The following is a 22,182-nucleotide window of genomic DNA, read 5'->3' on the forward strand; positions in this document are numbered from 1 at the left end:
TCAAGCCTGATTCAGATATAGGCATGTACTTAAGAAGCCCTAACCATCTAGTTAGCTTTCCTATATCAAATCATTTAACTCCTGGCAAGTGGTACACCACAGATAACGTTTTAGGTTCATTACCAGGTAGTGTACACAGTAATACAATTACAGAATCTCTGCTTCCATTCCAAGCAATAAAACATAATTATTCAGCAATCTTAGTATCAATTCACTCAACAGAATTCACTCAACAGAAGGGAGGTGCTTGCCTATAGTATAGAGTTATAGCACACGACACTAATGTTGATGATCTAATGTTGCCTTTGAGATCAGTTGAGTTTTCCTGAGAAATAGGATGGAGACCTGAATTTTTAGCCTTTGTATTCTAATGCTAAGCGTATCTATTTGTTGCATCTTCATAAAATCCCAATATCTATTTCGTAAAATGCTAATATCTATTTGTTGCATCTTCGTAAAATGCCAATATCTATTTGTTGCATCTTCGTAAAATCCCAATCACATTGGTGTAATCAGTGTTGCTTTGTCCTAGTTGTTTTGATCAATAAATTCTAACTATATCTATGGTTATGGCTGAAAATTAGACATCCCAAAAACTGACATATTGGTGACAATAATAGTAAACTTTTTAAAAATACCTTTTACAGAGTCTACCAAAAATGAGACCATAACGAAATTTCTACAACTGTGTATATTTCCTCGCTGCATTTTCTCTGCCATTGATGCTGTCTACTGTGCCCGCTTTGTAGAACTGGTGCATCAACAGAAAACGCCAAATTTTTCCACACTTCTTTGCTATGACAGAGTAAGTATTTCTGAATTATGCTGTCCTTCAATTTTGTTTGTTCTGAGCCTTGTAGCAGCAACAGATAAACTTTTCTGCCAAGGAAAGCCACTCCAGCATTTCTGCTGAATTCCAGAATCTCTAATAGTGCAATCCTATGGAGAGTTACTCCAGTCTAAGCCCATGACTTCAATGGGCTTAGACTGGAGTAACTCACCATAGGATTGCACTGTAATTGTCTGTAATCTAGTTCAATAACTCCATCTTGTCCTCTGGTTAGTATGAAGCTTTGTTCTGCTGCTAGTTATTTCAGAAGCAGTCTGAAAGACAATGTGCATGAACAACAGAAATTAATCTTCCTGGATTCCACTGCTATTCTGAGGGCCCCAAAATTAAAAACTTGATAGAATGGTGAAAAAATTTGGAAAGTTACTTTTCAGTATAAAGTTGTTTGGAGGGTTATACAGACACCTTAGTTGCAGTAATATCCAGATCATTTGAAGGGAACTTCAAATTGAACAGGAGGATTTGGGTCTTGCTTTTAAATAATTAAAATGTTACTGAAACAAAACAATTATGTGTTTAAAGCATGGAGCTTGACTTTATTTTAAGGTGCATTTTTTTTACTGTGCCAGTGTTTTGTGCTTTAATTTCTCTCAGGTATTCTCAGATATAATCTATACAGTAGCAAGCTGTACTGAAAATGAAGCTAGTCGCTATGGCAGGTTTCTTTGCTGTATGCTGGATACTATAACACGGTGGCATAGTGATAGAGCTATATATGAAAAGGTATGTAAAGTGTTTAAATGATCCCTTGAAAACCTAATATTTAAAGATGAATTATACAGAAAAGCTTTAATGCTTATTAGTTTCTAATGAAGGAAATGAAAACTGCTGCTGGCCCAACTAAGAATGATTACACCACAGAGGTGGGGTTAGATCCAGAGACCCGAAGGATGTAGATTTTCAACACATTCCCCCTTTCGCAGCAGTCTCTTCTATCTCTCCCCCAAAAGATGATTCCTGGGAGTGCTGGACCTATGTAGATAAACAGGCATCTGCAGTAAGGAGGAGGAGAGGGTGCGTTCAATATAACTTTACCTTGGAAGGGGATGGTAAGCTGGGGTTCAGGAACAATGAAGGAGTGCACAGTTGCTGCCCTTCCTCCATCTAACTTCATCAGTAGTAGGAGAGAAAACTCCCATCTGGTTCTGGGCAACAGTAGAGGTGTTCCTAGCCACTTCCTGCCCTTCCTGTGACATGGATATAATCCTGAGATACTAATTTTCAGTAGCAGGCAGATTAACCCTTTGGTATATCTGGAATTGAAATCTGTGCGTCCTTGTCAGTACTTAAAAATGTATACACTTTCTTTACCACCTACTTCAATAAAACAAACTTTTTTTTCTCGGTGTACACCCAGGAATGTGGTAACTATCCAGGCTTCCTCACTATATTACGAACAACTGGTTGTGATGGTGGGAACAAAGCTGACCAGTTAGATTATGAAAATTTTCGACATGTGGTACACAAGTGGCATTATAAGTTAACCAAGGTATGCAAGGAATGTTCAGAAGCTGTACTAGTTCTGTGCTGTTGTTGGACACAGCTTGACTGCATCTTTCCTGGTTTGTTCTAGGCGTCTGTTCACTGCCTCGAAACGGGTGAATATACACATATCAGAAATATCCTGATTGTGCTGACCAAAATCTTGCCATGGTATCCCAAAGTTGCAAACCTAGGCACGGCATTGGAAAGAAGGGTCCAGAAAATTTGTCAAGATGAGAAAGAGAAGAGACCTGATCTCTATGCATTAGCTATGGGGTAACAAAACCTTCCTTTAAAAGATGACTAAACATTTCAAGCAAGTGTTTCCAAAGTCCTATGTATGAATGTTTTTAGCCTTCTTAATAACTCTAGGTTGACTTCGCCTTATCTTGGAAGATGGTGCCTCATGTGTCCAGAGTCTGGTGTGAGTGTAGCTTTGAGTTTGTTTTAGATGACTTGTATAAACAACAAACCTTCCTAGGCAAACTAGAATCAGGATTCCTCTTCTGTTATTTCCCACCCTCTATCCAATTGCCCCCTTGGGTAGGTTTTGATAGTAGGGCATGTTATTAAGAGAGATAAGAGCAAGTATAAGAGATATTAATACAGGATTATTTATATAGGTTAGAAAGCTTTATTCTGCATATATTTTAAATTTGGTAATTTTTTTTTTATTTAGTTCTCCTGTGTAAAATCACACCTATGTTATATTTTGCATCATTCTTTAAAATAAAAGCTAATCTCCCTTCTGTGTTCCAGAAACACTTTAAAACAGTAATGTGCTATTTCTTAATAGTGCCAAAGGTTTGTTTGATTATCCTTTGCAGTACAGGGGGAGAGATGTGTTTGATGGCAGAGATGTTGAGGATTAAGGTCTCCTAAGTAAGTGAGTTGAAGAATATTATTTGATTCTCAAAAGTCAAATGTATGTGTTTAGCTTGGGTGGGAAAACCATAAATGATTTGCTATCAGAAAGAAATGCATCTGTCTAAGCCTCTGCTCTCTTATCTTATCTCTTGTCTCTGTTGAAGTTGTTTGTGTGTATTTAACACTTTGTGCGACTTTCAGCTACTCTGGACAGTTGAAAAGTAGAAAACATTGTATGGTCCCCGAAAATGATTTCCACCATAAAGACCCACCCACCAGGAATGCAGTACCTACTACAGTGCAAAACGGGCCAGGTGGAGCTGCGCTGCCTCCTTTGCTGACAATAAATGCAGCTAAACTGGAAGAAAGCACTGCTGAGGAGACTGGTACGGCAGTAGTGAACAACAAGGAAAAATTACCCCTTCCCCTTCAGCCAGACAAACACTGAGGTCTGGTTTACACATGCCATTTTGTTGACTCAGTCGGTGACTTAGATGGATTTAAAAGTGGGTGAGGTGTCAAACAAATTCGCAGACACTCTGTCAATCAGTAAGTCATGTTGGCTAAACTGAGCCTCCATTTTCAGAGGCAGTATATCTCTGAATACCAATTGGGGTGGTGGAAGCATTTGCATCTGTGCTTTGCTTATAGGCCTTCCAGAACCATCTTGTTCATCTTCGTTCTTCTGTGCCTCCACACATTGGACTGCGCAGGCACAGGCCAGCCGCCGGAAGATTTTTTATCGCTTCCCTCAGCTCTGAAGGGGCTGTTGGGCGCGCGCCTCAGCGACCGTTTCCCGCCCAAACGGTCACGTGTCCAACGGCGACCAACGGCCCCTTCCCTCAGTTCTCTTCTTGCCGCCGCTAGAAGGGAATGTCTGCTTCGCAGCTCCGTGCTTTGTAGTGATTGTTACTTCGTGATTGATATTTCAGTTTTGATACTTGGATTTCGGACTTGACTTACTCTTCTTCTTGCTGATTTGGACGGACTTTGGACTCGGTGTGTATTGACTCGGACTGTTATTCAACGACGCGTATTGCTGAACCCCTTAAACATGGCCTCTAAGGCCTTATTCAAGCACTGTGCTCAGTGCCAGACAAAGATGGCCCAAACAGATGGGCATGATCTGTGCCTTTTTTGCCTTGGGGAGGGTCATATTGTCCCAACGTGTAAGATCTGCCAGAAGTTCACCCATAAGGCCAGACAGGAGAGGTATGCGCGCTTGAAGGCATCCCTATGGCAGAAAGTGTTGGATGGAGAGGAGACCTCCAGGCCCCCTTCGGTGGCGAGCAAAACTCCGTTGTCCTCCCCAAAGGCTGCCCTTAGCTCCTCGGCCGAACGGCATTCACGAGCGGGCTCTGTGGCTTCTGCTATGTCGGTGTCGACATCTCGACCAGTGAGTATAGCAGCACCAAAAGCGGGTTCACAAGTGGCGATGTCTCTGAAATCGCCGAGAGAAAAGGCGTCGTCGAGGCCGGATCTGAAGAAGTTGGTTACGGGATCGGATCCGATGGGGTTGGATCCTACCTGCCTGTCGACTCTGACGCCGGATCCGAAGGCCACTGCAGCACCGAGACCACACTCCGCTGGCAAGAAGTCCTCCACCAAAAGGGCGTCGGATCCGAGAGCCTGCTCGGAACCGCCGTCGAAGAAGCCGAAGAAGTCCAAACATCGACACTCTCGGTCCCCACGGCGCAGGTCTGCTGATGAGGTAGTGCTAGTTTCTCCACGCATGCCTTCCCCTCATCTGAACTCGCCAGACCGTTCTGCTCCGGAGGAAGTACTGGATCCGGGTGCGTATGTTGTGGTTTCGAGTGCTCCGTCGCCGGAACCGAGCCCGGCTGCCCCTCGTTGGATCCGACGCACACCCGACGCGCTCCTCCGCATCTCCAGCTTCCTCCACTCGGAGTCGACGCCCTGTCTCCGATGTGGAAAGCGTCGGTTCCGAGCGTTCCTTGGCTTCCCGGCACCGACAGGCCTCCTATATTCCACCTCCTTACCACTGTCAATGGAGAGGGGCTCCTGTGGGGTATAACTCCTCGGATCCGAGGCCATCAACATCCAGGCAGCGTGAGTGGCTACCTCCACCGTTTCCAGCTGATGAGGTGTCGGTTCCTGCTTCTGATGAGGAGGAGGCTGCTGTTGGCTACGAGTGTGGCTCTGAGTCCTTGTCAGAACCGTCTCCGGATGACAATGTGGCTCCCAGTACGAGTTCCCCGTATGAGGATCTCCGTATCTACGCTGACCAGGTGGCCCGTTGGACACGTGACCATTTGAGCGGGAAACGGTCACTGAGGCGCGCGCCCAACGGCCCCTTCGGAGCTGAGGAAAGCGATTAAAAAATCTTCCGGCGGCTGGCCTGCGCCTGCGCAGTCCCATGTGTGTCAGCACAGAAGAACTCGATGAACATAAGTTACAGGTATGTTAACCCTGTTTTGCTGGGAAACAGGTTATTGGACTAGACATATCTCAAGATCTGATTTGATAGGGCTAGTTTTAGGACTTGCAGCTGTGTCCACGGACTCTACCACAATCCGGTTTTTCAGTGATAACAGACAAAGATTATCTGTAGTGGCTCATGCGTACTTGATGCTCTAGTTATATAAGCTTTGCTCATGCATCTGTAAGCCAGCCCTCAGATGCTCTAGTTCAGTATTAACCCATAGGTTCAGTGCATGCTAAATATATTGTGTGTGTCAGAAGATAAAAATTAGGCTTCTGTTTCTTCCCCCCGCCCAAATAACTACAGTTTGAGTAAATTTGTTGAAGCTGTGCCTGTGTTGTATTTTTTTTTTATTGGCAAATGGCATTGCTTAGTAAAATGAACCCAATTTACTTGGTTATTTAAGTAGAGTATAATTGGTCAATAAGTCGTTACAAGCCACTGAGCCTCTCAGGCTAATATCTTAACCTTTGTTTTAACAGATAAATTAAAGGAGAAATCTCAGGGTGCTGTAAAAGTAATTAATAAAGCTGCCAGTGCAACACCAAAGGTGACTGCAAGCAATGGGAACAGTGCTGCTAACAGGTGAGTTAAGCTGTCTTTCTGTCTTTAAAACTTAGCTTGACATAAGGAAAAGACCCATTTGTGTATAGAAGAAAAAACACTTGGACTTTAAAAAAAAATCCTGGCATCCCAGCAAATGTCTAAGGAGAAATATTTTTTTAAATATACGGGTTTATAAGCCAGCACAAGGACATCATAATGACACTTTGGTGCCACAGGTGAAAGAATGTTTACTTACTCTGTTCTTTGGCCTGTGCAAGACCTCTGAGAATTTGGGCAGAGAAGAGACCTTGAAAATTCACATTTCTGGCTAATCATTCATGATATCAGGAGAAGGTTGTGCTACAGTAGCATTTGTCTCATCCTTAGTTAAGAAAGTATGGGTTGGGAATCAGGAATAAGAGTACAAGAAAAGCCCTGCTGGATCAGACCAGTGGTCTGTCTAGTCCAGCATCCTGTTTCTTACACTGATCAACCAGTTGCACTGTTGGGCCAGTGAACAGGGCACAGAGACCAAGGCCTCCCCTAGAAGTGGCCTCCTAGCAATGCTTTTCAGGGGTTTACTGCTTTTCAATATGGAGATTTTCTTTAGTCATCATGATGAAATTATCCCCTAACTCCTTTTCAAAGTTATCCAGTGCTTGTGGCCATCATACTGTCTGCTGCCAGTGAACTGCACAATTTAATTATTAAAGAAAAATGGACCTGATGATATTTTTGTCTTCTTGGTCTAAATGACAACCAGCTGGTTATAGTAGTCAGTAGTGGATGGACAAACAAAATTCTCTACCATCCCAAAACGTCAGAAGAAGGCATTAGTGATATAAGACCAGTTCCTTATCCTGATGGTGGATTACAGGGCCAATAATTCTCCTGTTACCAGCCATTATGTTCTGAGTAATGTTCACATACAGAACAATTTGGGATCAGTTATTTACTTCATTTATACCCTGCACTTTTCTTGTACTCTTATTCCTGATTCCCTGTAAGTGCTGTAAACAAGAAACTAATGATGTATTTCCGGGTGCCTCTTTGTTCCTGATACTGTACCCTTAACATTCATATTTATTGTTGTTTTGCTAAATTTCCTATAGCAATTACTAGTTTAGGGACAACAAAACTTAAAGGATTGTTAAGTTTGAGGCAGGCTGCTCTTTCGTTAAAAGGGGGAACTTAAAATTGCCTCTGATTACTAATACATAGTACCCCTTATTCCCTGCAGCAAAGTTATTAAAGAAAAAGAAGAAAAAGAGAAATGTGGGAAGGAAAAAGACAAGGAGAAAAAAGAGAAGACTCCTGCTGCCACTCCTGAGGCCAAATCTCTTGGAAAGGATGGGAAAGAGAAACCAAAGGAAGAGCGAGTGAACAAAGAAGATAAAGCCAGAGATACCAAGGAGAAGACTCCCAAGTCCGATAAAGAGAAGGAAAAAGCCAAGAGAGAAGAGAAATCCTCCAAGGATGAAAAATCCAAGATAACTGTTACCAATGCCGAGTCAAAGTCAACAGCAGAAAAGGAGAGAGAGAAGGAACCATCCAGAGAGAGAGATCTAACCAAGGATATGAAATCCAAGGAAAATATTAGAGGAGGTGGAGGAGGAGGAGGAGGAGGAGGAGGAGAGAAGGCGCCTGTTGCTGGGTCCTTGAAGTCACCTGTTCCCCGATCAGAAGCATCAGATTCTGAAAGGGGTAAGTTCACCTTCTCCATATTTTCTTCTTTAAAGATGGGCATTATATATAGTATCATGCCTAGAGAATCATTATGGTGTACTGGTGATGATGAGGCCAACCCCTGGCACATTAGGCAGTGTGCCAGCTAGTAGCACACCAGAGCAAGTGGCTCGGCAACCAAGCTGAGCCTTTAAGGTGCTTGCAGTGCTGCTGGTTCGGGTAGTATAAGGGAAGATGATATGCTTTGATTATGCCTGTTACTATCTCTTGGACTCGAATGGCAGCTAGCAAAAGTTAGAGGGGATCCCAGAAGTGCTGGCAGCATACTGGATGTCTGTTTGCCTCCCCTGTGTTTGGTCAGATACAACCTTCTTTAGTTTCCCCATGCCCCATTTTCTTTTCCAGTACACCTGTTCACAAAGTAGATGTTGAGATTTTTGGCACTCAGACTAAAAAAGATTGCTTACCTCTAGACTAGGGACTGGAAGACCTGGATTGAAATCCCTCCTCTGTCATGAAGCTTACTAGATGACCTTGGACTGGTCACACACATGCTCAGCTTACCTCACAGGGATGTTTTAAGGATGAAATGGGGAAAGGAGAACCATGTATACTATCCTGAACTCATTGAGAGTGAGCAGAATGAAAGTGTACTAATTAAGACAGCAGGACACAGGGACTTATTTTGTGTCTGTGCACAAGCTGGGGTCCCTGTTAAGAAACTTATTTTATCTTAGGCCTATTAACATTGTGAGGACGTTAAGTATCTAGATGGGAGGTGAGAATTTTAAAGCTCAGTGACCTTACGGGGTATGGATTATTTTGTTTAATAATTGAAAATGTTTCTCTCTTTCAGAACAAAAACGCCGCAAAGTTGATACCCATTCTTCTCCATCGCATTCCTCAACTGTAAAGGTTAGTATAGCCTGAGGAAGGCAGCGCCCATTTTAGGCTCACGTGTTTGGAATGGCAGTGTCCGACTTCCTTCAAGTTTTGTGCCAAGTGGAGCCATTGGAGGTTTTTTGTATTGCATTACAAAATGCATTCCTTTTCTTGGTTGGTGGACTCTTTTTTTCCATAAAAATAAAACAAATATTTTTTTTAATTAGAAAAAAAGAGAAAGCTTCAAGGACCTAGCACAATTTTTTGTAAATATAATTTTGGAAGTGTCAAAGAATTGTTTTTTTACCAAAAAAAAGTGCCTCATTGTTTTTAAACAGTCAGATATATTTTTGGAGTGCAGTGGTAGCTACAAGCAAATGAGTCTTGCAGCAAGCAGAGAGGAGCATATTTTTTGCACTAATGTTGAAGAATCTGTAGCACTGAAGAGTTCCTGGAGGATATGGGATACACGATACCTCTGAATTCATCAGGCTTCTTGATGAGCATCCTACCGCTGTGTGCCTTCCCGGGAAGAGCCTTGAAAAGGAGTCCTGTTTTAAAAGTCTCCTTGGTGATCAGTTCTCCTGTAGTTGTGTATATTCAGTGAGCAGGCAGCTTCTGTTGCACCTTTCCTGCGAGGTTTGTTTATATTCCAGTGGGTTCCCACCCTGTTGAGCTCTGCGTTCCACTTAACCCAGATGCGGCAGCCAAAACCTTCCACCCAGCAAAGAGAAAACCCCCAGCAGTCAAGTGCAGCACAAAAACCATGGCCGTAGCCTTCTTGAAGACTCAGGGTAGCAATTCCTTGCTCCATGTTTGTAATGTTATTTCTAAATCATCTAAGCTCATGGATTCTTTGAGTTTGCAGTACGTTGAAGCTTTAAAACTGTAAGTTACCAATACTTCATCAGAGCACTGGGATGGAATGTGTGGGGTTGTTGCTAACTTGCCAACATTTAAAATAGCTTTCTCGCTCTCTCAAGAGAGAGAGAGAAAGAAGTTGGCTTAAGGCATAGAACAGCCAGAGAAATAAAACTACATAATCACTTACAAGCAAATAGATCAAGTTGGGTAGCCATGTTAGTCTGTCTGTAGCAGAAAAGAGCAAGAGTCCAGTAGCACCTATAAAACCAATGAAATTTTGCTCTTTTCTACTGTTATAAGCAAATAGTTGATCATAATGTTGCTGTCCTGCATGCACCTTGCTTGGAAGCAAGTCCCATTACATTAGTGAGATTTGCTCCTGTGTAAGTGTTTAGCAGAGACAGCAACCGTTGGGGCTTGGTTTTTGCATTTCGAAAAAAGCAATGCTATATTATAACCTTTAAGGGAAGCATTATCCATGCATTTAACGTTAAGATGGAAGATAATTTTCCCCCAGTTGCTTAGCTGAGTGAGAAATTTGAAATTATTCTTTAGTTTGGGGTGTGGGGTGGGTTTGCAGTTTTTTAAAAGAATTATTTGGATTCATTACGGAATAAGATTTCTTCAAGTCTTCATATAATTAGCATAGGTATGTGAATGTAACTTTTCTTCTTTGAGAAATATTAACATTGGACTTATTCCCAGAAGGAGTAGCTGTTTTTTGTTTCGAGGGTATGATCCTGCTCTCCCAAGTTCCTGTGGTTTCTGAGAAATGTGCGAGCTTACGTGTCATCTCCATTCATTTTCTACAGGACAACCTCAGCGAACTCAAGGACTCTTCAGCAAAGGTTTGAATCTTTCATTCAGCCACAGCGAGATTTGTTCATTTTCATGGTTACAGCAGATCATTTAAGATGTACATTAAAGGGCTATTAATGGGCATGTTGGGACAGCAGGAGGTATTATGAGTAAAGTGTGAATGTGCATTGGGAATAGACATGGGCACGATCCAAAAAATAATCCCGATTTAGCTGATCATGATTCTGCGCCGCCGCCGAACGCAGGTACCCGATTCTAACTGATCAAGTCTCGTTTCCGGTCCAAAATCGGAAATCGGGGAGGCCAGCGCCTAGAGCAACTGTAGTCAGGCTGTTGCACGCGCTCCTGAGTCGCTCCCGCCCACGCAGCAAGCCGGCTGTCCCGGTGCGCTGCGGAGCTGGCAGCAGCGCGAGTGGCTCGGAGGCTGCCCGCGCCGTTCACCTGCCCCGCAAGACAAGGGGCGGCCGGCTTGCCCGCGCGCCCCTTGTCCTGGGGAAAGGCGAACGGCGCAGGTGGCCTCCCAGCCTCCTGCGCTGCCTTTTGCCTTTCCCCAGGACAAGGGGTGGCTGGCTTGCCCACGCGCCCCTTGTGGGATGTACTAAAACAAATGACAGAATTGCCCATTGAAAATAATGGGAGAGGATTGAATGCCCATTGGAAATAATGAGAACCTGGAATGCCCATAGACTTGCATGGGCTCCATTGAAACACATTAGAGCAAAAAAAAAGGTGCAAAGAAAACGTGGAATGGATTTTGAAGGAAACTCTCTGGGCCCAGATAGACTGTTCTGGGACTGGATTGACAGGCCCCTGAGTGTATTGACGGCCCCTGGGTGTCTCAGATGGGCTCTGGGACTGGAATGACAAGCCCCTGACTGGAATGACGACCCCTAAGTGTGACAGAAGGGGTCTGGGACTGGAATGACGGCCTGTGGGTCTGCCAGAAGGGCTCTGGGACTTGAATGACAGGCCCCTGACAGGAATGACGACCCCTAAGTGTGACAGAAGGGGTCTGGGACTGGAATGACAGGCCCCTACCTGGAATGACGGCCCCTGGGTCTGCCAGAAGGGCTCTGGGACCGGAGTGACAGGCCCCAGACTTTCACCCAGGGACCATCATTCCAGTCTCAGAGCCCTTCTGACAGACCCAGGGGCCGTCATTCCAGCGTGTGGCCTGTCATTGCAGTCCCAGACCCCTTCTGTCACACCCAGGGGCCGTCATTACACTCGGGCCTGTCAATCCAGTCCCAGAACAGTCTGTCTGGGCCCAGAGAGTTTCCTTCAAAATCCATTCCACGTTTTCTTTGCACCTTTTTTTTGCTCTAATGTGTTTCAATGGAGCCCATGCAAGTCAATAGGCATTCCAGGTTCCCATTATTTCCAACGGGCATTCAAGCCTCTCCCATTATTTTCAATGGGCAATCCTGTCATTTGTTTTAGTACATCCCCCCTTGTCCTGGGGAAAGACAAATGGTGCGGGTGGCCTCCCACACTGCATTTTGCCTTTCCCCTGGACAAGGGGCGGCTGGCTTGCCCACACGCCCCTTGTCCTGGGGAAAGGCGAACGGCGCAGGCGGCCTCCCAGCCTCCCACGCTGCCTTTTGCCTTTCCTTTGTGCCCACCCCCTTCCCCCTCCCTCCCCTGGGTTGCTGCTCCGTGGTTGGAAGGAAGCCTGCTAATCAAGGAAAGCTGGGCTTCCGTTCGTGTTTCGAGGGCGTCAGAAGGAGGGCAAACACAGCTCATTCCCCCCCTGACTCCGTTGCCCCGGGAATTAATTACTGGTGTCAGAGTGTCTGCAATTCCGAACAGAAACCGATATATCTGATCAAGTCCCGAACAAGCAAACTCCCGACTGCTGGATCGGTTGCCGTGGACAGAACTGATTAGCTGAGTCATGATGGAGCAAATGCCAAAATCGAGGACTTTTTGAAATCGTAATTCAGATCGTGCCCATGTCTAATTGGGAATAGGTAATTAGTTAGCAGCAGTCTGAACGATATTAATTCAGTCTGCCGGTAGTTCTCAAACTGTATTTGAGAGAACCCTAAGGTAATTGGGGGCCAATTTCAAGGAAAAAACAGTTTCAATATATTGTTGAAGCCTTTCATGGCTGGAGAACGATGGTTGTTGTGGATTTTCTGGGCTGTATAGCCGTGGTCTTGGCATTGTAGTTCCTGACATTTCGCCAGCAGCTGTGACTGGCATCTTTAGAGGTGTAGCACCAAAAGACAGAGATCTCTCAGTGGGGATCTCTCAGAGATCCCTACAGTCTGGTTCTGGTTCATGGATGATACCTTTATCATTTGGAGCCACAGTGAGGAAGAATTGATGGAGTTTTTAAACCACCTCAACAATATCCAACTGAACATACAATTCACCATGGAGAAAGAAATCGAGGGTAAGCTTCCATTTCTAGATACCTTGGTCATCCTGAAAGCAAACTTTCAGTTAGGTCACAAGGTCTACAGGAAACCAACTCACACAGATTGGTACTTACACAAAAACTCCAATCACCACCCTCGACAGAAAAGAGGCATAATACAAACATTAGTAGACCATGCAAGATGGATATGTGAACCGCACTTCCTCAATGAGGAAACTAATCATCTAAACCACTCACTTCAAGCAAATGGCTACTCCAGAAATGAAATCAGGAGAGCAATTAAACCAAGGATAAATCAGACAACTAAGGAAAAACAGTCTCCCAAAGGAGAAGTGTTTTTGCCATATATCAAAGGAATCACTGATCAGATGGGAAAGCTTATGAAAAAGCACAACCTACAAACAGTATTCAGACCTGCCAGAAAAATACAGCAGATGCTACAATCAGCAAAAGACAGTAGAGACCTTCTCACCTCTGCAGGAGTATACCGCATACCCTGCAGCTGTGGACAAGTTTACATTGGGACCACACAGAGTAGCATCCAGACAAGAATAAAAGAACATGAAAGACACTGCAGACTTGGCCATCCGGAAAAATCAGCAGTGGCTGAACATAGCCTAACTCAAACAGGACACAGTATCCTATTCCAGGACACCAAAATACTGGACAACACTTCCAACTACTTCGTCAGATTGCACAGGGAAGCCATTGAAATTCATAAGCATAAGCACAATTTCAACAGGAAAGAAGAGACTTTAAGAATGAATAGAGCATGGTTTCCAGTCCTGAAAAACACCAGGCTAACAAAATACTCTACATCCTACAATAGCCCTGCAGAGAAGATTAGCATATCAAGCACCAATCCATATGCAAAAGAACCTCCTCAGGATACAGTGAAGCCTCCCTCCATTAGCATTCCATACCCTGGGAAACTCTTACAGGATGACTCAGCCCAAACCCACCTTCCTGAGTAGATATAAATTATCTGCCAACATCTTTTCCACACCGTGACGCTGAGAGATCTCTGTCTTTTGGTGCTACACCTCTGAAGATGCCAGTCACAGCTGCTGGCGAAACGTCAGGAACTACAATGCCAAGACCATGGCTATACAGCCCGGAAAATCCACAACAACCAAAAAACAGTTTGTTTGCTTGTGCTCCTCTTCCTTTATGTTGTATGGCTGCAGAAAGAATGTAGGCTGTGCATGCAACTCTTTGTTCAAGCATGGCAACAATGAGTCCCACCAAGTCTAATGAGTGCCACCCATGAACTTTAGATTTCCCCTCACTTCCTTCGTAAGCTAACCATCACCAAAATCTGTAGCTTGAGTGATCCTACGAACAGAACTGGGTCAACCATCTTTGGAGGCCAAAGCTTGGCAATTGGCCTTCAATTTGTATCTTAACCTGCTCTATAGCAACTCTGGATACCTATCTTTATTGAAAGTAGATTCTCATAAATTGACTTGGTTCAAGACTCTTGATTCAAAACAATATCTGATTGAACTAAATCCTGATACCATCCAGGGTCTGAAATTCACACCTGTTAAGTCTTATATTAAGAAGAATATCCAAGAAAGAGATTACTTGAGCACATGATTTCTCGCCTGCACCAAAATTGTTACCTTCCTATGCATTTTACTTAACTACCCCAAATTATTTTAGAGCATTTTTATTAAGTCGATCGAATGCGCAGCCCACTGCTGTTATGAAGGGAAGATTAAGGAAGGTTCCTTATTAGACTGTCTTTGTGGATGTTCTCAAGGGAAAATTGGTACCTTTAATACACGCTATGTTCGAGTGCCCTCTTTATATTAGTCTTAGAAATAGGTTTTTAACGCAGTACCTAGATAATTTTTCAGCTCTGTTTCAATATGAGTTAGTTTTACTCCTTTTATCTAATAGATCTCTGAATTTTACCCTTGCTGTTGCAAGAGTCTTTTATTATTTTAGTGTTATGTCAAGTTGATGTCATTCAACAGACGGGTTTTGACTGCTCAAGACTTTTAGTCAAGGAGCTTTAATCAAATTAAAGGAAAGGAAAGGTATCTCCCAAACCTTTTTCAGTAGGGCTCAGGATCAGGGATTCCTTGGCAACTACTGTAATATGTAACCCATCTTGGATGTCTTCCATAACCTGTCACTTGTCCCAATGCGGCTGTTTATTTATTGTGACATTTTTTGAAGTATGTGGCCCTTTGATTTGGTCCAGCGATTCCAGTATTCTTATTAACTTCAGCAATGACCAGGAAGACTGAATTTTCCAAAAGGGGGACTGTTAGGAAGCAAGTTGTATTCCAGACTTCTTGATAGAGAACAGGGAATACACTTGGGCCATATGATAGTCACTAAGTGGAAACACTAGAAAATTTTTTGGTATTAACTAGGGAATCACCAGAATCACAAACTTGCTTTAAATTAAGTTAGAATAATTCTAGATTAAACTGCACCACAAATAACATAAATGGTGTGTTTTAAAAGAGTGGGTTGTTTCTTTTTTTGTGTCTCATAGTGAGGAGGCTCCTGAGAAATAATCACATGTGGTCAAAAATTGGAGCCTCTCTCCAAGCACCTCCCTTAACGAACTAAATTTCTAAGAGCTGGGAAAACACAGATTGTAATGATTTTATCCCAAATAAATAATTTAAGCTTTAAAAAAGTAAATAATAAAGATCAGGGCAGAAGTCTGTATTGTTTTTCTTTTTTAAAAAAAGATCATCACAATTTCAGGGAAAAGTGAAGTGTTTCTCTCCCCCCCCCCCCCCCTTATTGAACACTGTAATTGATTTTTATAAATTCACAAAAATTAAATATGGAGTGAGGGGGGAATCTGTTTGTAGAAGTTCCACTTTCCATTGCTTGCCTTCACTTCCATTTAGCTTTTATAAAATCCCCTGCAACAATATCAAAGTAACTTCTAATCTTTCAGAGGAGTTTAATGAACTTTTAAGAAGTATGTGATATCTCTGGCCTAACTTTTTTATTTTTTAAAAAAATAAAGTTTTATTGAAGAACCATATACAACTAATTAATTACAATACAGAACCAAACAGAAATCCATTTGAAGTGTATTATCTCAGAACCAAACAAAATACATTTGAAGTATATTATTTCAAGTCCTTATAGAGAATCTACAATACACACCCAACCTAACTTGGAGTTAATATTAGATAGTGATAGCACAGTGTCATTGCTGGTCCTATATTTAAGCTATGTTCTTCTTTTTCCCTTACTTAACTTTACAACACAATCATTTCTAAATGCTATGATACAATCAACAATCTCTAACTTCTCAGGTTCTTTGAGATCTTCTACCTTCTTGTATTAAACCATATAATACAACTAATTATCAGACAGGTACATGTACAGAGACTTGAAAAAACTAAGCAGGTCTAGGGAAGACCAAGTGATGGGCTGGGAAAGAAACCCAAAAAAAGAAATCCTACTCCACCCATAGACCTGTGATGTGGGAGCACATACCTAATTGCTACCCATATCCCCCAGCTCCTTGCATACAGAAAATTCAAGAACGTTACATATTCAGCTTACTAATTGAAACATCTCCAGACTTTTCAGAGTTTAGAACTTAGAGTCCCTTTATTTCTATTTCTCCATTTTCTCCTTCTTCAGTAACAAAACATTTGTTACTTTTAGCTGAAGTCAATGGAGATTGTCTTTCTTTTTTCAGCTCTAGTTCCCACTTGCTCTAAAGTAGACAGTCCCAGTGCAGATAGTAGAGCTGCTCCAGAAGCATGCTCATATGCAATATATTGAGCTTGGTTTTATTCCACAAACATTTTGCCAGTGTGTAGCCAACGATATTTAACCCCAGCTGCCTGCAGTTTGGAAATAGTGGGTTTTACGTCTCTATGAATCTTGAGCATTTCTGAAGGGAGGTCAGGAAATACAGATCTCTTACTTCCTTGGAATTCCAAGCTGTTCTGCTGGCGTGCTTCCATCAAGATTTTCTTCCTGGTCCGGTAATCAGCAAACTCCACCACTATATCTCTACTGGGAGAGGCCACCTCAGAAATATTTGTTGTTTTGTCAACTTAGTAGGCTCTCACAGTTAAAGACATCACACACACCCCTCCAGTTTTAGCTAAGTAGCTAACCAGGACACCATAAAAATAGTGAGTTCCATTGCTGCTTCAGAGTTTGATGAAAACCCACGAAATTTTAAATTTTTATCTCTTAAACGAGAATCCAGTATCATGTTTTTTTCTCTGGACCAGCCGTCTTGAGAAGTTATTCCAATCTTTTTTTCCAATCCTGCAAGTTTCTTTAAAGCTGCTGCTGCTTTTTGAGCAGTTTGCTTATGCTGAGTCTCCAGTTCATCCATACGGTGAGCTAAAGGGGTTATCATGTCCATCATATCTTGTTTTAATTCTTGACACTGTTTCTCCAAGCCTTCTAATAAGAATGTTGTCGTTAGGAACTAGCCTGCATTGTTTATATCTCCGTGGCTCGAGGAGGCTATGGAGGTGCTGGCTGCTTCTGCTGAAGCAAAGAAGTCCTCTGACGAAGACGCTCCCCCGACATTCTTTTGTTTCTGTTCAGCCTTCAAAGCCTTGGGTGGCATTTTCCAAGACTCATTTGTTTCAAATTAATAAGTTAAAGTTATTTTAAGAGTGAGAGACATGGGAGCAACAGATAATGGCTTCTGCATGGCACACCGTCAAAGCCATGCCCCCCCCTTTTATTTATTTAAACAAATAACTTGTAATGGTTCCTTTGGCTGAACCTACATCTTGGACAGAGCAAGCTTTGATTGTTGTCACCACCACCACCCTCAACTCCCAGTTGTCCTTGCTTGACTTCTGTTTTGGTTTTTTTTTGAAATTTACAACTTCTTTGTGTTAACTCATAGCATTGTTCTGTACCCTTTCTATGAAAACAAATTTTACATCTATGGTTTTGAAGTGGTCAAGGACTTGTTGAAACAACGTATGTGATAGGAATAGTTCTACGGCTTCTGGACATTGGGGAATGCATAATGTGTGTGATTTTAGTGCAGGAAGGAATTACTTCAGTGTACCACATCCAAGATGATGCGTTAATCCTTTGTAATGTTGCCTTAATTTAACAGCACTACATTAACCACTCAGCTCCAACACTGTCCAAGAGTAAAGAGAGAGAAGTGGAAAAGAAAGATTTGGACAAGTCAAGGGAAAGATCCAGAGAGAGAGAGAAGAAAGATGAAAAAGAGAGGAAAGATCGAAAAAGGGTTTGTGATCTCTGCATATTAGCTTAGATCAGGGATTTTCAATTTATTACCTTGAGCCTAAGGCTGCATTCAGATGTTGAAACAAACTAGAATTCAATTTCAACTGGGCACAAGCATTTGATACAGAACTTCCCAGCTTAGTCAGACTCAGATTTGCTTTGATACCCAAATGTGGGTTCTTGGGCAAATTGGAAGTTTGTTTACTCCACATAATAGGAGGTTCTGGGTGGACTAAGGTTTAGAACCCCAGTTTGGGTGGAGTAAAGAAACTCCTGTTTACTGAGATGCTTGCCTTTAGACCAAATGTGGAGGTTGTCCATCAGGCTGTTTATGTGATGGGAGTGGGGAGAAGCAAAGGACTACTGGCATGCCTGACTTGAAATCAATTGCAACTGTGTCCAAGCAACTTCTAGCTCTTCTTGAGACACATAGAAGACTTCATGTGACTATGGTTCAAGTAGGCAGTTTAAAGGGGGGAAAGAAGTTAGTGCGCTCTCATGGCTCGTAGAATGTTATACTACTGGGATGCTTCTTCTTTGTCAAGTTGGCAAAGCCCAGTTCGTAAAGGGAGAGAAATGGGCCTTTAGGAATAAAGTACCACACTAATCTGCCGTTGCAGTTTATAAACACTCCAGGAATAGGTTAGTGTTGGGAAGGAAGAAAAAGAATACTTTTTGAATGTCATGGCTTCTTGGGGAGAATGTAAAAAGGGTGTGTCCCATGAGCAGTGGCACGGCATTTTACTTTCAGCTGGAGGGATCTTGCTCCCCCCACCCACCCCCCAGTATTAAGTACATTGAGAGAATGCCACTGTTGATAATGACTAGCAAGTAAGCCAGTATTAAGGCTCGATCAAGATGCCTACAGAAATGCATAAGGAAGGATCTTGGGCTTCCTTTGACAAATTATGTTGTCTGAAAAAGTCTTATTTGTTCTTTTGAGAACTGTGAATGTGCTGAGTCATATACTTTGAGAAAGGCAAGCTCTTGGTTGCTTGTCTTAAAGCAGTCAGAAAACTGATTTCATTTTTACAAGAGGCTCTTGTTAGAAGTTAAGTTGCCTTTCTTAACATTTGAAATGTCAGTGTTTTGAATAGCATTTGAACATGATATGCTTAAAGTGTAATGTACGCTTAATAGTTAGCTAAAATTTATATTCTGCTAAAGGTGTATGATACTCTAGAAATCCATTAATTTAATCTGTTTGTGTTGTATCTGACTAGGATCATTCAAATAGTGACCGAGAGGTGCCCCAGGATTCCACCAAAAGGCGGAAAGAGGAAAATGGAACAAGTATGTCCTCTCTTGCTTGGCCTTTTCACAATATGCCTAGTTGCTGCTGTGAGTCATCACATTTATGCAATTGTGTCTTTCCAGCTGTTTCTTCCAAGCATAGCAAGAGTGAAAGTCCCTCTGATTCCCCTCGCTCAAATGAGAAGGAGAAGGAGAAAAACAAATCAAAATCTTCAAGCAAAGAAAAAGGAGAGTCCATCAAAGTGGAAAAGATGGAGAAAAGCTCCTCTGCTAGCAAAAAGGTAAGATGGTTCTGCTTCTTTTGGGTGTGTAAACTCTGATTATTTGCTCCTCCAAAATAAATACTAGTGTTTGGAATTACAAGGCCAGGATCCTGAGTTTTGGTACTCCAGAGTGTTTCATAATGTTGCAAATAAAATAAGTAGACATTCTATACAAGTAGATTTAGTTCTTGATTTGTTTTCAGAATACTTTAGTCTTTTGCTGTCCTATGAAAGGAGTGCATGCATTGGTAATTGTATTTTTCTGCTGTATGTATTTTGCATAGGAGTCCAGACATGATAAGGAGAAAACAGAGAAAAAAGACAAGCGGGACAGCACTGGAGGCAAAGAAGAAAAGAAACAATATCCTTTCACTGGGTGACATTTTATTTCTGCTGTGAGATTTTTAAAAACAAATAAATTTCCCTTAATGTTTGATCTACTCATAAATCTTCAGACAAGCACAGATAATGAACACTGTTCTGACCAAGGTAAGAGCAACTTGGAAGATTCCTCTTCATTGGAGATTAAAAAGATATTTGTAATAAAACTGTTCATGTTGAGAATGCTCCTTTCCTACAAAGTAGCAGGCTGTATTTTTCATATGAATGTTGCCCCTGCTGTTTGTTTGGAACATATATATGCCACCTCTCCAGAGAGGAATGTTGAGAACCACAATTTCAGGTTCAGGGAGATTGTAAATATAGATGAATCCTTCCTTCCTTCCTTCTCATATGGGGGGAGGAGGAGGAGCAAAATATTTGCACAAAAAGGATGTGAGTTTCTGTGGTGGGTTGCCATTCTCCATTGGCATTGGCTATCATGGATTTATATAACCCAATTGAAAGCATTCTACCAGTTTTATAAGAAGCTTTCTTTGAACTGGTGAGCTGTTTAACTGTTTCTACTTCAAGATATTTTAGACCTGGTGTTCATTAATTGTTTTTCTGATTCTCCTTCATGTGGCTGCAGCTAATGAGCATTGGGTTTCATACTAGTCAATATGAGAGGATCTCTCTCCCAAGAAGAGCTATGTAGATCTCTTACCTGTAGATCACTTCCAGGGCCCAAGTAGACATGACCATCAATGCACAGCTTTGCCAAAAACAGTCCCCCTGAGACTAGTGCCTCACCGAGCAGATATAACCCTGTTCCATAATGTCACAATGTTCTATGTTTCCCCACTTACCTTACCATCAGCAGCCAATGATGTGGAGGAGGGACAGGGAAACACAGAAGGTCATAATTTCAAGACACAGAGCAAGTTCTTCTAGATGTTGGGGGCAGGACTAAATGAGTGGCAGACATTTTTAGTGGCAGCTGTCGATTCACCATGCTGCCAGTATAGCCCATAGTTCAGTACTAAATGAGAAAACATGTTTTTCCACTACCACCTTCATCTGCTTTATTGCTCCTAGGTATTGTGTAAGAACAATGCTTAGCACAGTTGTTTAGAAGGACAAGAGAACACGTCCTCTCCAAACTGTTGCTCATACAATCCATGTACCAAAAATTCAAAACCCTTCTCTTGAGAGGCCCCAGGACAGTTTTACACAATATTTTTAAAAGTATATAATTAGTGGAATTCTTACTTGTTACTTTATTCAGTTTGTACCAAGTAATCTCTTCATTCTCACTCTTTCTTCTCTGCCCAGTTTTGACCGTATGCGAACAGTTGATGTCGCATTACAAATAGTTGTGGGCCAGTGTTGAGCCACTGCAAGCAAACCTGGTGCCAGTCCTCTCCTGCTCAGGGAGTACTGCTGCTATGGGAATAGAATTATGCCTTGAGGCATGTCAGCTTTTGGCGGGGGCGGGGGCGGGGGGGGCAGAGTTGGTTGATGCCACATAAAAAGCACAAACACTGTAGTGTTCAATTTATCTAAGGGAGAGCAAATATAAGTTCAAGTCTAAATTTTTCAGTCCTGGTTAAAAATGGCAAGGAGCTTATGAGCTCCTTGAAACAATATGTTTAATTATTTTTTTTTTAATTTTTAGGCAAGGTTGAAGTTGGGAAGACATCTAGCTGTGATCAAAAATGTATTTTCCAGAATATTAGATTGCACAGAAGATTGCAAATGAAGAGGACCCATCTGCATCTCCTTAAATTATTCAGTTCTCTGCTTTTATTTCCTGCCCATTGCTGAAGATTTGATTGTTGAGTTGTACATTACTGTATTTTTAACTTGTCGCTTAGTTTCTTAAAACATTTATTTTCAGTACCTGGCTGAAAGTGTTACATGTTCCATATTTTAGCACAATGTGCTGCAAACAGTTGCCATCGTGCAAATGAGGTTTTTCATGTGTACAGAGTTCAACATACTAGGTTTATCAAACAATACTGCCTGAGTTAGTAATCCTTTTCAATTTGGAAATGCATTATTTTAGGTGTTTGGAAACCAACAAATAAACAGTTATATGAACCTTTTGGAATTTACCTCATTGAAATCTAGTTTTTATTTATTGTTTTTAATATCAAAAACTAAAACCAAGTGGGAGCACTGTTTTCGAGCAATGCTTAGGATTTATTTGTATATTATGTGCACACTATTGACCTGTTCAAAAACAAAAAAGCCAACCCTACACTCGATCGTTCCTCACTACACCTTGTTTGTCATG

General features: G+C 42.1%; 1 protein-coding gene across 1 annotated transcript in view; it reads left to right on the forward strand.

Annotated features, from left to right (window-relative positions):
• Positions 1-21,708, forward strand: part of THOC2 (THO complex subunit 2) — a 66,292-nt gene extending 44,584 nt beyond the window's left edge. The window contains exons 25-39 of the mRNA XM_054995949.1: positions 648-805; positions 1,445-1,573; positions 2,208-2,339; positions 2,424-2,608; positions 3,401-3,585; positions 6,125-6,227; positions 7,429-7,892; positions 8,731-8,789; positions 10,433-10,468; positions 17,912-18,049; positions 19,272-19,341; positions 19,426-19,583; positions 19,850-19,926; positions 20,007-20,054; positions 21,562-21,708. Coding sequence (XP_054851924.1) covers positions 648-805; positions 1,445-1,573; positions 2,208-2,339; positions 2,424-2,608; positions 3,401-3,585; positions 6,125-6,227; positions 7,429-7,892; positions 8,731-8,789; positions 10,433-10,468; positions 17,912-18,049; positions 19,272-19,341; positions 19,426-19,583; positions 19,850-19,926; positions 20,007-20,034 — 1,922 coding nt within the window. The 3' untranslated portion in view covers positions 20,035-20,054; positions 21,562-21,708. The remainder of the gene's footprint in view (positions 1-647; positions 806-1,444; positions 1,574-2,207; positions 2,340-2,423; positions 2,609-3,400; positions 3,586-6,124; positions 6,228-7,428; positions 7,893-8,730; positions 8,790-10,432; positions 10,469-17,911; positions 18,050-19,271; positions 19,342-19,425; positions 19,584-19,849; positions 19,927-20,006; positions 20,055-21,561) is intronic.
• Positions 21,709-22,182: the final 474 nt, after the last annotated feature.

Source organism: Eublepharis macularius, chromosome 13 (genome assembly GCF_028583425.1).
Source record: "Eublepharis macularius isolate TG4126 chromosome 13, MPM_Emac_v1.0, whole genome shotgun sequence".
NCBI lineage: Eukaryota > Metazoa > Chordata > Lepidosauria > Squamata > Eublepharidae > Eublepharis > Eublepharis macularius.